Here is a 15,649-nt window from a genome sequence, read left to right on the forward strand (position 1 = left end):
AACAACAATAATCCAAGTAGGAGGAGAAAAAAAAAATGCTCAGAGCAAGTTGCTCATCTCAGCCCGCTTATTAAAAAAAACAAAACAAAACAAAACAAAAAAACACACAACCTGAGGTGGAATCCTTCTAAATTGAAGACATATTGGCTCCTATGGTCTAATGAGCACCAAATGGGACATTAAACTGTATCTTGGGACCTCATGGGTGTACATAAACATGTGTGCTTCAGCTCAAGCCCCACAGAAGCACTCATAATGAATGCATTCTCCAGGACTCATTACAGTGTTTACAGGAGATCTAATCAACAACTCCAATGCACTTATATTTATCTCCCACATTCGCTCTGTGTTCACACACTAACCAGTGTGTCACAGTTTTCAGGCTGGAAGTCACTGCTTCCTCTATTATGAAAAATTCCTGGGAGCTGAGGCCAGGAAAATGGAAATGCATACAAGGATCTAGTTTCGGCCCAGCTCAGAACCCATCCCCACCCCCCGTCCACCCCGGAATCAATGCCCCAGAAATCCGCTTTGATGTTCAAAAATGAGGAGAGGCAACCAAACCCCTAGGCGAAATCAGGATTTTATAGAGAAACTTCTCATTTTCCTAGGTCAACCAACTATTATCCAGTAATCACAGAACCTTAGAAGCTCTGATTTGAAAAGGGTTATAAAGCTTGAATGTCACGACAAGTAACCCTTTCCAGTAACTCATCAGCCTCTCTTTGCACATTCACGGGGACAGGGCATCATCTTTAAAAACTTTTTTTGGTGAGCTCTGGATATTTGAAACCTTTTCCTCAGTGTGAGCTATGAAATCTCTCCCTGCTTTTCCTATCTGACCTAGTTTTGCCTCATAACCCATCCTAAGCCATCTACTCCCTTCAAACATTTGAGGTTAGTTTGTCTTCACACCTGCTCTTGATCACATGCAACACCATGAATTGCTCATCATGATAGGAATCCAATCCTCTCTCCAGGTCATTTCCCATGCAGCCTACTGCAGTTGTCTTCAAACATAAAGTGCAAAAAATTCAACTCTGACATAATCTCACACATACTCAAGTGTAACTCAATCCGTTAGCAGCATTACCATTTTTCCCTTTCCTTTAGAGACTGCCTTGATTGAAAAACATACTACTGCCTAAAAATTCCACTAGTTCCTCTTTTCTTTCTCGGCCATACTTAAACCTCCTTGTCTTCTGTATTTTCCCCACAAAGGAGATCAAGACAGTCTCTGATCTAAATAAGACTATTTCAAGCCAACATTTTAGATATAACAGTTGAATACGAGCTGAGGACTCTCAGCATCTTTCTATGCTAACTATGGTTCCATTCCATACATGCTCCTCTCCATTACTCCTACCAGCACTGCTGAGCACTACTGTCTAAAGATGGAATCCCCATGCAATTCCAGACTTGGCTTTTGACATTTATTTCATTCTCTTCCTCCAAATTTTTAGAATCTCGGGCAGCCCGGGTAGCTCAGGGGTTTAGCGCCGCCTTCAGCCCAAGGTGTGATCCTGGAGACCCAGAATCAAGTCCCATGTTGGGCTCCCTGCATGGAGCCTGCTTCCCTCTGCCTCTGTCTCTGCTCTCTCTCTCTCTCTCTCTCTCTCTCATGAATAAATAAATAAAATCTTTTAAAAACACACACACACACACAAAATTTTAGAATCCCCCCAGAAAATTAGTTCCTCATCTGTGTCTTGTGGGAAGTAGCAACAGGCAGGGAAAAAAGCAAATAGGATGCTAGACAAATCGCACACACCATCGTCAGCCCCAAAGAAATGGAGAGTTAACTATGCCTAAAATGTAGCTTACTAGGACCCCCTCCCATATGCACAATCTTCCAAAAATTCAGATTACCTATGAATCTAGCTTAATTACAATTCCTAGAATCTATGATAATTAAGTTCTTGGGAATTCTCTAGGGAGCACAGTAAATACACTCCTTAGAGTTTGGTGAGGCCAGGTCAGTAAAACCACATAGTGGTAAGACTACGTAGTAAGTGGTAACTTATTGCATATTACCTTTACTTCATTTCTATAGTGCCTATACTTCCCGCAAAAGGTAGTGACTGATGGATGATGACCTTGGGTTGAAAAACTTGAACTAGACCTGCATCCCTCCTAAGAGCAGCTGAGAACAGGGTATTTGTGAGAAGAAATGAGCCTCACTCTGAAAATCCGGAACAATCTAGCGCCTGTAGCCCTCTGAGAAAGTTCTTAACGACTAAATGACCCAAAAGGTAATTCTGTGACTGCCCAAATTTCCTGAAAACCCAGGAATTTGCCTAAAGGCAGTATTGTCAATTTCCCATACTGTCCAATGAAACTGAGCTATGCTCACCTATAAAACTCAATACCAAGAAAACTCAGTTTTAGTGGAAGCTATTCTCAGGGCAGATGTTTCCCTTCCCAACTCTGATTTATTTTTTAATATATTTAGTCTTTTCTGGCAACGATGAAAAAGCCCTAATCTCTGTAATAAGAAGAGTCCATGAGACAAACACAAAAGCAAAGACATATTAAGGCAAAAAAAGCTAATTTTTCAAAAACACTTAATATGTAACTTTATCTTCCTTTATCCCCCCCTGCTTGATACTAGAACACTAAAAGGAGAAAAACAACTCTGACCTGAAAAATGAATTACAATTTGTCATTGGTATCAGTATGCTGAATTTACCCAAATTCATTTTCAAAAGCTATTTCTACACTACCTGCCATTTTCTACAAGGATGCCTACAGATACAAAATAGATCTAGGAGCAAATCTACATCTCTATTCATTCTTACCTTTGTTCATGCATTTATCTAAGCAACCACAGACAGAATCATTTATTCTTAACTCTATACATTCAAAGACAGACATCAGAGGCCTTTTTCACAGTAAGAGGTCAACAAATGGATGAGTACATTAGTCATGCAGTGGGTTGCGCTTTTTCTTTGAAATACCTTTACTTGGCATTTGCTACATTGAGGAGAAAAAAATCTTTTATTATGTTAAAACTTGAAGCTTAACTAAAAAAAAAATCGCTATTGAGCTCCTCAAAACGATGAAAGTCTTAAAATTAAGTATGTTACAAGCTGAACTGCCACTCCAAGTGCTGCTTGATCTGCATAAATAGGGTTGTCAGAGATTAGAACAGAAGTAATCAAGAAATTTCCAGCCTCCAGCATCTCTCCTTCCCCAGCTTGAGGGCAGAAGGTCATTGTAGCACAGGTGGATGGCAAGAGCAAGACAGGTGTGGACCCCATCGCAACGCACCTGCCCCAGCAATGGGGTAGTTACCACAATGTCAAGACTACCTGAGAGAACTTTCAGAGTAAGCCAGAGACTGGTGGGCTCTTGTATGCAGCTTAGAGAAGGTGACAGAAGACAGTTTTCCTGCACCTTCTCTACCTTGAAAAAGGTTAATTTTGCCAGAATGCCAGGACTCTTCAAAGAGGGCTCCTATGTACCCTGACCTGCCACCTGGAGGTACATGCAAGCTGCTCCCATGATATGTCCCATATTCAGCAAGGGTCATTCTCAAGCACCCCCTGTCCTGAAAAGAGTCAAGAAACAACAAGCCCTCCTGGGCAGACCCGTGGGCTGATGGGGTGTCTGCACAGGTCTGATGTGATGATGGCTACCAACTCCTGTCCAGCTTGTGCACTGGGCTGGCTCTCTGGTAGGATTCCGTGGCTTCCACCAGGACACAGTGTAAGGGCTTTCTGCTGCTTTCCAAGACCTGTTGCCACCTAACTCTGGACCAGGAACCTGACGGCACCTCACAGCTTTTGCCAGGCTCTGGGATGCCAACCCACTAGGCAAGGTGTACGCTTTCTTAGTGACCATCTTCCCCGCATGGCTGCCTATTTTTTTTTCTAGGTTTAACAATATAAAATGAACAACTACAGCTTATTGAAAGCCTATTGTGTGTCATACACCAAACAAGACCTTTAAATCTCAGTTGCCTCATCTCATGGGATCTTTATAAAATCAAAATTAATTGTGCCCTTTTACATATGGGGAAACAGCAACTGGAAAAAGGTTAATGAGCCTCCAAGCTCCCACCCTGATGGCTGCGCAGGGAGCGGGGAGAGGAGTTGGGAAAAGAGTCTGCCCATCTTGGGATGTCTTAAACTCCTACATGAAGATGTGGCCCCAAAAGCCTATAGCCTCAGTTTAAGAGTTAACATAAAGGAAGTGAGGTTTGCACAAAGCACAGAAAGAAGACTTTCCTGTTCACCTTGGCATGGGCAAGAGGGAAATATCTTCCTTAAGAATTCTTTTTTTTTTTTTTTTTAAATTTTTATTTATTTATGATAGGCACACAGTGAGAGAGAGAGAAGCAGAGACATAGGCAGAGGGAGAAGCAGGCTCCATGCACCGGGAGCCCGACGTGGGATTCGATCCCGGGTCTCCAGGATCGCGCCCCGGGCCAAAGGCAGGCGCCAAACCGCTGCGCCACCCAGGGATCCCTTCCTTAAGAATTCTTAAAGAATTCTTTGCTGAGAATTCACCTGGCCTATCCTCTGTTTGCAGTGTGATTCTGAGCAGCCTCTACAATCTGAAAACCTTTAAGGAGATCATGTAATAGAAGGTGGCCCTGCGTGGTCCTCCCAGAAACACACACGATCAGAACCCAGGACTCAAAACCTCAACAGCTTTCCAAGGACAACAATCAACTACAATCCAAAGGATGAGTTTAGGAGCTTTGTTCTTGCTTTGACTTTCCCTTCCAAAAGCTACTAGAAGCTCTGTGCTCATGTTTCACTCCCAACAGGTACCATCTGAATATGCATGCCTCTCTACCATTTGCACACTGTTCTCACCCATCTTTCCATCCTCACACTGGTAGCGGCCAACTTCCCTTTCTCCATCAATCATTCCTTCTTTATGTCTTTTGTTTCTCTTTCCAATCTTCCCTTCTCCAACTACAGACTTTCTTAGTCATGACACAGCTTTCAGAACCTGAGCCTGAGCCCCAGCTCTGCCATCCATCGTCTTGGGAAAAGTTACATAACATGCCTGGAACTGAGTCTTCTCATTTGGGAAACGGGCTAATAAATCAATCCCAACTCACAGGACTGCTGTGAGCATTAAAGTGACAGGGAATATAAAAATTTAAGCACTGTAACACATAGCAAATATTAACTCGTATGACTGACCTCCAAGCTTTTGCTAAATTGGGGGTTGACAACTTTGGGCCCATGGACCAAATCTGGCCTGCCACTCATTTTCCTATGGCCTGTGAGCTAAGAACGATTTTTACACTTTTTAATGGTTATGTTTTAAGTGATTATTATTTAAATATACACAATATTTTCTATTTTGCCTCTTGGCCTGCAAAGTCTAAAATTAACTAGCTGATCCTTTCTAGGAGAACTTTACCAACTCTCCTCTTCTAGATTGTAGATTCCAAAATTTTGCAGTGAAATGGAAGTTCTTGGTTTTCTAATTATAATTCTATTCACAGTTTGGAAGAAACAGACTTAATAAATCTTCCAAAGTGCCAGAGGCGGAGTTTAGAAAGTGGATGAAATTGCCCACAATTAAATTTCTTCTGCCTCACAAATGCCCATTTTACATAATAATATTTGGAGGACAGAGCTCAATGTGGTTCCCAGATCATATATGGCTAAAAAGAGGGGGGAAAAAATGACATTCTCTGCAGAAGGAGAGAATGAGAAAGGGTTATCCTTAAAGCCAGGAAACCACAATCATCGGAGACTGAGTGGCAGGTTTCTTGTTCCAAAAACTTGGTAGCAAGTTAAAATATAATTAACTCTATTGAGATCAAGCTGCTCCAGACGATATAAAATACAAGTGTCTCTATGTCACAAGCTGGGAAGCCAAATAATTGGCTGCATTTCACGTTACTGCCGCACTCGGAAGTGAGAAGCTAATGCTTCAGCTCTCAGTCTCAGGGTCTGTAACAAAAGTGTTCCCTCTCTCCTTTCCACACAAAAGATGACTTGGCCAAAAACCCAGTTTGAAAGAGAAACCTTATCTTCGGCAGCACTACCGATGGGTTCAAAGCACAGCCCTGCATCCTAAACACTTACCTAACCCACCGATTTTTTTTTTTCCACGTGCCATGGCTGATGGCTGGGAGCAGTCATAGCCGCGGGTGGAACAGGATGCATGTACATTTTCACTGTTATTAAAATTCTTCCTTTCACAGAATATAATGTCTCTGAGGCCCAACCTAATTCCGTCTTCGCCCTAGGCTGGGACTCACGTCCACGACTGATTGGTATCATAACAACAGCATTACACACATTTTCTATTTATTCAGTGCCTTTCAACACAGTGCTCAGGACTTTCCATTATGAATCTAAATTTCAGATATTAAAGCCCCTAATTGTTTACATTTTTGGCTCCACCCTCAATATCTTCCAGGGGTAGAAATCAAGTCTCGTTCATTATGGCCTCCTTTGTGTCCAACACAGTGCCTGGCAAACAGCAAACCTTTTAAAGATGCTTGTTAAGTAGATGATGGAGAGGAGGAAAAGATGCGCAGTTATAAAACTGAATGTGTTAAGAGGCAAACTTTGCCTTCTTCACTATTTAACTCAAGACCAGTCTTGAAACAAATCACATCTTAGACATGTGATATAACGCCTTCTCGTGACAGTAATCTGTTCCTAACCTGGCTATTTTTGCCCCTCTGATTCTTGGCAATTATTCTTACATTCAAAACGCATTAGCTTATAAGCAGCAGTGTCTCTGATCATATATCATCTCACAGTGTTACTAGTTGAATGGCCAGTGGGCAAATCCCTTTTCCTCTCCCAAGGAACCTACAGTGATACATATGGCCCCTTTCTTCCAAACATTTTTCAAATAAACATTTTGATATAGCCTAATAGTATCAAAGAGGTAAATGGTTACGTTTACCATAGGTAGTCCTATTTCAAGGAAGAATAAACCATTTTTATTGTAACACACTGCAGATGCCAAGGCTAAAAATGTTTCCATTATAGCATATCGCTTGAAATTCTAGATAGGATGGAGAAAGAAATGAAACATCATAAGTGAAATTTAGATACCTACTTTTGCAGTCATCTTGGCCAAAAGCTCTTGCAAATCCATTATTCCTTGCACCAGGCTTAAGAAATCACTGCAAGTTGGACAAGCTCAATAGAGAAAATATAAGAAATGTTGATACAGTGCTAATACAATAAAGAGATTTTTATAACAGTAGTTGCTTGGCTATGTCAAAGGGTTTTTGCTTTTCTGGTTAAGTATTACTTTGCAGTTGGAGTGAAATCACCCAGGATTTCAGGTCTTGGTCTTTTCCTTTTATTAACAGAAAAAGGAAAAAGGACTATTAACTGAAAAGCCAATATGACATTTTTAAATTAAAATTAAGCCCTCATTTTTATTGAGAGGTGACTGGAAAAATGAATCGTATAGAAGAGGAGAAAGCAAGCTCACATCTAAGCCAAGGAATTTAAATAAATGTTTACTATTGATACTATCTTATTAAACCTATCTTCCTGTATTAATCTACAGGACCCAAACTGCTCACGTAGTCTTTTTCTCACCTTCAAATGGTAATTCTATAAGCACATGAGCTTTTTAAAGCTTCAAAGACACAGAAGTATATAGTATAGACAATAAATTATCTCCCTATCCCCACTACCTCAGAAGCCAACATTTTTTATGCTTTGTGTGACATGTTTATTATCACTAAATTATATAATATTAGAAATTTATAAATGCTTCAAGTTGTTACTTACTGCGATTCAGGTTTGGACATTGAGTTATGTATCCATTTGGCATAAAGATGATTTTCCCATCTTGGATGATTCCCTTTATAAGAGAAGAGAGAGGTGGTGATCAAGATTATAGTCATCAGTTCCAAATGCCCCTGTGCAGTCACACACTCTCCGCAGGGCACATTATTTTTTACAACACTGGTATCCTCATTCAGAAGGTAAGTTTGCCTTAGTCCCCAATGAACTACTCTAAACCATCGTCTTTCGGAAATCTCGGAAAGGACGTTTGCCTTGAGAAAGCTATCATTAGTCACCACTGGTGGATGCTAATGACATTATAACACGAATGATCTACCAGTAAATGTTCTTCAACTATTGGACCAAAAAGGCACTGATGAAATAATTTCCTCAATGCCTTAGTCATCCTGGAACATTAAATTTTGCTGACCTGGGTGATTTTCTTTTAAGCGAGGGAGAAGAGACAATACAAAGAGACTAAAATTTTTTGATTCATTTAGTCAAGGAAATAGAGGAAGACATGGAGAGAATTGCATAACAATCTTCACTCTCTGCTAATCGAGTAGCAAGAGTGTCCGTTGTTGAGTCTTAAAACTTGCTCAACATCTCACTGTGAGTAGAAAGGGAGGCTTTTAATTCTGTAACTTAGCTTGGAAGAACAGCCCTGATTTAAGAAAGTCATTGAAGCTGCCATCTTGCAATGAAAATATTGACTTGGCTTTTGGATTTTTCAAGTTGACTGTCAAGATTTTGGTTTTAGGGGTTGTTTTTTCTTCCTGATTTGATGGAAGAGATATTACAGAACAGATGGAAGATACAGAAGCCGTTCAGAATACTGAGCTTAATCTGTAAATAAAATATAGGCTTAAGACGGTGTTGAAAGTCTTCCAGAAGGGGTAACATTTATGTGCTCATCTTCTATATAGAAAGTAGTCAACAAAGGCTGTTTTCTGCTTATTATTGCAAAATAAAATATGAATTGGAAACAGTAGTGGAAATAACAAGATCATAGAACCTCTTTCTTAGAGTTGGATATATTTATTAACCTCTTCCTCTTTGAGGATGATGCAGCATTTGTGATTATAGGAGGAGACAGCCTCTCCATGGGAGGAACTCCCTGCCACTGCTCCTCAGTATGAGTTCATAGTCTTTTGGAGGGGAGTTCCAGAGAGCAATTCAAGGAGCACCATCTAAGTCAATCAGCTTCTTCCTGGCACGAGGCTGCTCAGTTTCTCACAGCAAGTTAATGCCTTTAGGTGTCCAAGGTACCTTTCAAGCACTTTTGAGCAATATGAGAAAAGCATGGGATTGGAAGTCAGGAGACCTGGGCTCAAGTTCTGGATCCATCTCAAGTTAACTGAGTGAACTTGAAGCAGTAAGTCAACCATCTGCTCTGAGCTTCAGTTGCTTCCTCTGGAAAAAAAGACTGGACACAAAAGCTAAGGATCCTTCCAGGACTCGAGTCCTGGGTCAGTGAAACCAAGGCTTTCAAACCAAGATTGTCACACTTTACATTTCTATGCTCTCACTTCCTTTCAAGTTAAACAAAAAAATAGACAAAGCTGTAGATTTCCATCAAAGATTATAGAAAATGGAGTGACACATCTAAAAACATCGGTCTGATTTGAAGAGGATAAATATGGTGAATTCATAGTGACCAACTATCCCAAGTCTGCTCAGGGTTTAGGGTTTCCCGGGACATAGGACCTCCCGCACTGAAACAGATTCACAGGCCCCCGGGGACAGTGGATTCCCCTGGGAGATGTGGAAGTGGAGAAAGCATAAGTCTCAGGTAGGATCAGGTCCATCTATTACGTATTCATCAGAAAAGCCTAAATCATTCCTATTTTTAATCAGCCATAGAAATGGCACTCAGAAACCCAGACACAGTATTAATTACCTTTCTAAAAATGAATGGAAAACACATGCGAAAAGGATATCCCCCCTTTATTCACTTAGTAGCAACAGAATTTAGTACATACCGGATTTCCTTTTCCTACTTTAAAGGTGACTACTGATTTTAGTTACACTGTAAATTACAATATAATTGCCTCTCCCGCACCTTCCTTCTACCTGCCTCCATCATCACCTGCCTTTCCACTTTTCATCTGATCCACATGAGGGTGTTACACAGATCATTAGGTGAAGGTCAATGATGCTGACTTGAACACTAACAGAAATCAAGGCTGACAGCTCCTCACTGCCCTTTAACACCAACACTCAAAGCACTGGGGTATTTGTTTTTGAGGAAAGGTCATGAGGGCAGCCCACATGCTGGCATGAATACTTGTTCTTGCCAAATAAGTCAAGATGGAAATGTAATTTATTTGAATGGATGTAATTCCATGCTCGACTAAATGGAGGATGGTCATACACTATACAAATGCCAGATGTGACCCAAAGCAGTCTGAGCATGTATACACACACACACACACACACACACACACACACACACCCTAACACCTTTTCCCAAAACAAAACCCAGAAGGTTTGCATTGAGTTGCCATATGAACTCTTCTGTACCTGGACCTTTGTCAATAAAAGTAGCATTTGCTAATCATGTAGTTTTCCTTAGAAAATGAAAAGAGTTTATATAAAGTATAAACCCACATAGGAGTGAACTCATTTCTCACAGGAAAGTTATCTATATAAAGGATTTCTATTGATAATAATGTTCCTTCAAGTACTGCAACTTCTCCCAAAGATGAAATTAGAATTAGAGAAGAATGAATAAAAATTCTTCTAACATTAAATATATCTACTGGAAAATGTAACTCTAGCAGTGCATATATTAGCTGGCCCCACCTGGTCTCATTTTTCCAGATTCATGCGTATTTCATATCATTAATCATGGCAGTGCTTCCCAAACTGAGTTTCTTAAGAATCACCTTGTATAAACACGAATTTGAGTAAATATCTCAAGTTCAACATTCAGATTCCTAGGTCACCCCTCAAATTCTTTTTTAGTGGGGTTGGGTGAGCCCAGGAAACTTCAATGTTAAAGAGCTCCACAAAAAAAAAAAAAAAAAAAAAAAAATCCCTGCTCCACTGTCCATCATTTGTGGGTTGTTTTTCTTTTGGAGGACGGGGAGAAGCAGAAAGCTTTACTCATTAAAAGTTCACAGTGGTAAAAATAGCAGCATCCAAATCCTAACATATGAATAAAATCTCAGCGTTTTGGAACTGAACTACAACCAACAGAATTACTAGATTATAGACACCATGAAGGCAAAGTCGTATTTTCATCTCAGGGTCCCCTGCAGTTCCTACTGTATTATATTTCACATAGCAGGCACTTTGCATCCTTGAAAAGCATCAAATTCCTAAAAACTATGAATTGTAGTATATTGAGCAATATCATTTTCATAGATGGCAGAGTCTTTAAAGCTCTTGTAGGATATCAGTTTCTAAACTGGGAGTACATGTTAGAATTTTAGAGAAGGTTGAGGAGAACATCATATATATATATTGAAGAAGCTGGCATGGTGATTTTGACATGCCCAATGTATCAAATTATTATTATTATTATTGATGCCGGGCCAGATTACCTGGCCAGCTGACCTACAAAAAACCTAAGGCTTTGCTACTTTAAGTAGCTTTTTTCCTAAAGGACTCCTTCATCTTAGTCTACTAATTCCAAGACCAGTGCTAACCCACTCCAACATGGCTTAAGGAGAAAACAGATCATAAGACAAAATCTCATCATTACATGACCTAAAACGATGTTGCTAGAACAAGGTCCTGTTATCAAAATGAGGTTTTATCTTAGTTGCTTTAATGGGTAAATACTTAATCAACTGAACATAAGTTACTTGCATTAAAGGGTAACAGTTTGCTGAAATAGTTGTTTTAAGGCTGGCAAACAAAGATGCTTTCAGGTAGCTTAATATTCCCCCCCTGCAATCTTATTTACACTATTAATTTGCTAAACGATCCGTTTCCACATCGTTCCTGCAACGCTAAACCTCAGCCAAGCTGAGAATCTAAATAAATCCCTAAAGTTCAAAGCCCAAATTAATAAAGTTTTACTATTAGTACAGATGGAAGGGGAGGAAACCGGACAGGCTTTTTCCACTGTTGAATTCACCTGTTGCCAGCCTCTACCTCCTGCGCTCAGCTCACCAGGCACCGCAAGGTACATCTGCACCAGGTAGGTTGTACATTAGGAGTTTTTATTTGGGGAACTAGTGCCCATTATTTCCATTGTTCCAAGAACATTTCTCATTCCACAGTAAGAAATCTACAAAGATGTGATAAAGATTAGGAAAATTATACCATTAGGACCCTCTTATGTGTGGAATAACTAAGATTAGGCAAGGCCTTCTAACATTCAGAGCTTTCTGGTCCAAATAAAAGCAGCTTTGCAACCAAACAAATGCTAATTCTTTTTTAAAGCTCTTATTTCCCTGCAGATCTCTGTTTACATTAAAGAAAATGGCTCTCTTTTTGTATGCTAAAACACTGAAACAAATTGCTTTGAAAGGGAAAGGGGGTGGGGAGAGTTCCTGCTGGGCATGTAAATATATGGATGAAGATGTGTCCTGCTTATAAACTGGCAAGGACCCAAGCTTTGGCAACAGGCTAACGAAAAAGTAAGACTTGAGAACTCACAAGGAGGATTTTCAAAATGCGACCAATTATGTATTTCTGCCCTGAAGACAGTTAATAAAATATTCCAGCTTGCATAAAAGCCAAGAAAGACACTTGTCGACTTTCATTACGATCAATAAAAACTGTCAGCTCATTAGCATATCATTAGCTGTCCTGCTGTTTCCAAAGTCTTAACGCCCAGAAATATTAATCTGCAAATGTATAAGATTTCCCAGCTCTGTGACTCTGACTTTCTGCACGAAAAGAAAAATAAGAATTTGAGATGGGAGGAATCCAATATAGCTTCTTTTTCTGTGGGCCTATAAACATATGTTTACCATCTGTGGAATTATGGGAACCAGCTGAGGTAAAAAACGACAGCTGTGGCATAAAAAAAAAATTGTAATCAATTTCACTTCCCAGTGACAGCTCAGCTGTTAAGGAGACAGTGATGTCCAGGTAAGGGAAAGGTTCCAGACCCCAATTGTCACTAGACAGACAGACAGAGATCCTATCCTGCCTTGGCCTCAGTGAACGGTTTTGGAATGAAGTCATCTAAGAACACCCCAAACCACTCAAGCATCCTGTAACCCACTCGGACTCACCTAAACTTGTTCTTTCCTTACCCTCTGAAAAATCACAGCATACTCAGCTTGGAATTTATCAAAGAGAAATTGAGCAATAGTCAACCATTTCAATAATGAAAATCTTTGACAATCATAAGATTCAGATAAACCTGCCGCTACCCAGCTCTTCTCCCTGATGGATGCAATTTTGAAGTGAAGAAATCCCCACCTTGTGTTCTGAGCCTGATAGAAATCACCTAATGCTAAAGGCTCAGGTGCCAGGCATCAAGTTTAATGCCCCCCGCCCCTTCAACCAGGAGCACTTTTATTGTGCTATCCATAAGGATCCATCGGGGCCCAGAAATTAGGTTTGACAAGTGAGGAGAAGGCTTTTGCCTTTACTTTGCTTATATAGTAACATATTAATATCTAAAATAGAGGATGATGCTATTTTAACCTAAAACACATCATAAGGGTATTTAGTTCCAGGACGATAAAGCAGGCACGGTTCTTGTGCCCAAGGGGCAGCTTCTAGGAGATAAATAGGAAGAGCCTGAGGATATGCCCAGTCTCACATAAGAGGTGCCTGCCTCTCTCACAGGGAGTTTTCCTGCACTGGATCAACTGAAATAATTTCCATAGAGACACTGTCATATTTACCCTACCTGTGGCATCTCACCAAAGGACGGCCAGAAGTGTGCTGGCTGACATACAGAATTCTAAGGGGGAGAGAGGAGTTTTCAAAGATTCCTTCAAAAGAGTCATTTCTTGAGGCTCCTCTTACTGGGGAACAAGGAGAATCACATTGTTCCCCAGAGGAGCTGAGCAGTGTGGAACTGGAACCCCCACCTGGTGCTCCTCACTGGCACCACCTGTTCCTTTGGGCTGGAGCTCCAGAAAAAGGCGCTGTGAAGTGAAAGGTGTCCACCACCCAATACAGTGAGTGATTAGCACATGGTAACCGAGCCCCTAAAAAAAAAAATAAAGTATGTTTGAATTGAATGAGCACAGGCTGTGAAATAAAAGTGGGGCTTAACTCCCACTTACAAAGTCTGTGGGACTGACACCTGCTCAACCCCCAAGTCCCAGGGCCTCGTCTCTACAACAGGGATAACAGCTACAGAGCTATGCTCTGCAGGTGAACCGATTAACTGACATGGTATAGGTAGGGCCACCAAAGATCTAGAACACAGAAAGCAATCGTCAGCACTCTACCGTCTACAGCCCACCTCTGCAGCAAAATGTCCAAGTCCACGAACATTCTTGGGGTTTTCTGCCTAAATCAGGTCTCTGGGCTCTTAAGGGCAAGCGTCCTGACACGTACAAGGCATCACACACTCAGGACGCTGGATTGAACAACAGGACTAACTGCTCTCCCTCTTTTCATCACAAACCCCCAACTGAAACGGGAGTCCCTCAAAGGCAGGAAAAGTGCCAATCACTTCCACAGTGTGGCTAAGCCACCGGGAGCATTAAATACGTTACATAACCAAGAAAGGGACAGGATGCATGTTGCAAACCACTGGGTGTCAGGTGCTCTTAATGTAGGTGTTTATACAATCTGCATTCTTCATGGAGAAAAACTTTGCCACTCTGCCAATAAACAGACTTGTCGCTAGTACATTCCACTGAAGAGTCTATGGTGTGCCAATCACATATCTGGTTTTTTTTAAGATTTTGTTTACTCATGAGAGACGGGGGTTGGGGGGCAGGCAGAGAGGCAGAGGGAGAAGCAGGCTCCCTGCAGGGAGCCTGACGTGGGACTCGATCCCAGGACCATGGGATCACACCCTGAGCGGAAGGCAGGTGCTCATCCCCAGCCACCCAGGCGTCCCCGTGCCTGATACTATCCTAAGCACTTGAACAACATAGACCTACTTCCAACTCTGGTAAAGCTTACAATCTAGAGAGTGTCACCAATAATAAACACTCGTATAAAAGTAATATTCAGAACTAGCTATGTAATTGCAGAGTCCCTTGTTCAAAAATTATTAAAAAGTTGAATATAGCAACAGCAGAGAAAGCTGATCACGGAGCCCTCTGAGGTCAGCGCTCTGTGGCTCTGCACAAGTCAACTGCCCAAAAGCCAGCCCTGCCCATACCGGACACGACACAATCAAGGAAACCGAGGCATCACGGTGGGAACGTGCATGGTAGAATGATTTCAAACCGATCTCCCCTCCCTGTATCCGTATTTTTCTTTCTGCAGCTCAGACTGGTCAGTTTCAAAGGTCTTATCTTCAAGTCCAAGGATTCTTTCCTCAGTCTGTTGGAATCTGCTTTCTCCTAGTGAATTTTTCATTTCGGTTGTACTTCTCAGCTGCAGACTGTCTGGTTCCCTTTTATCATTCCTGCTCCTTCATGGATATTCTCATTTATTCATCCCTAATTTTCCTAACTTCTTAGGTCTTCTTCTAGGTTCTCCTTTAGCTCTTTGAGCACGTTTAGTACACTTGTTTCAAAATCTTACCTACTGCATCCAATGTCTGGGCTTCCATGGGGATGTTTTTGTCCATTGATTTTATTCCTGTGACTAGCAATATCTTGCTGTTTGTCTTGTGATTTTATTTGAACACTGGCCATTTGAGTCTTGTAGTGACTTGACATCTAGAGATGGGGTTCTCTCTCCCTCCCCAAGGTTTCCTGAGTTTTTTTTTTATTTTTTTAAGATTTTCTTTATTTATTCATGGGAGACAGGGAGAGAGAGAGGTAGAGACACAGGCAGAGGGAGAAGCAGACTCCATGCTGGAGCCTGATGTG

General features: G+C 41.1%; 1 protein-coding gene across 2 annotated transcripts in view; it reads right to left on the reverse strand.

The window, feature by feature from the left end:
• The window catches only part of NELL1 (neural EGFL like 1), an 812,163-nt gene that overhangs the window by 626,156 nt on the left and 170,358 nt on the right, over window positions 1-15,649 (reverse strand). For both annotated transcript variants that reach the window (XM_041729681.1, XM_041729680.1), the window contains exons 6-7: window positions 7,737-7,809; window positions 7,048-7,130 (exon numbers count right to left, since the gene is read on the reverse strand). In XM_041729681.1, the coding sequence (XP_041585615.1) occupies window positions 7,048-7,130; window positions 7,737-7,809 (156 nt within the window). The remainder of the gene's footprint in view (window positions 1-7,047; window positions 7,131-7,736; window positions 7,810-15,649) is intronic.

Source organism: Vulpes lagopus, chromosome 15 (assembly GCF_018345385.1).
Source record: "Vulpes lagopus strain Blue_001 chromosome 15, ASM1834538v1, whole genome shotgun sequence".
NCBI lineage: Eukaryota > Metazoa > Chordata > Mammalia > Carnivora > Canidae > Vulpes > Vulpes lagopus.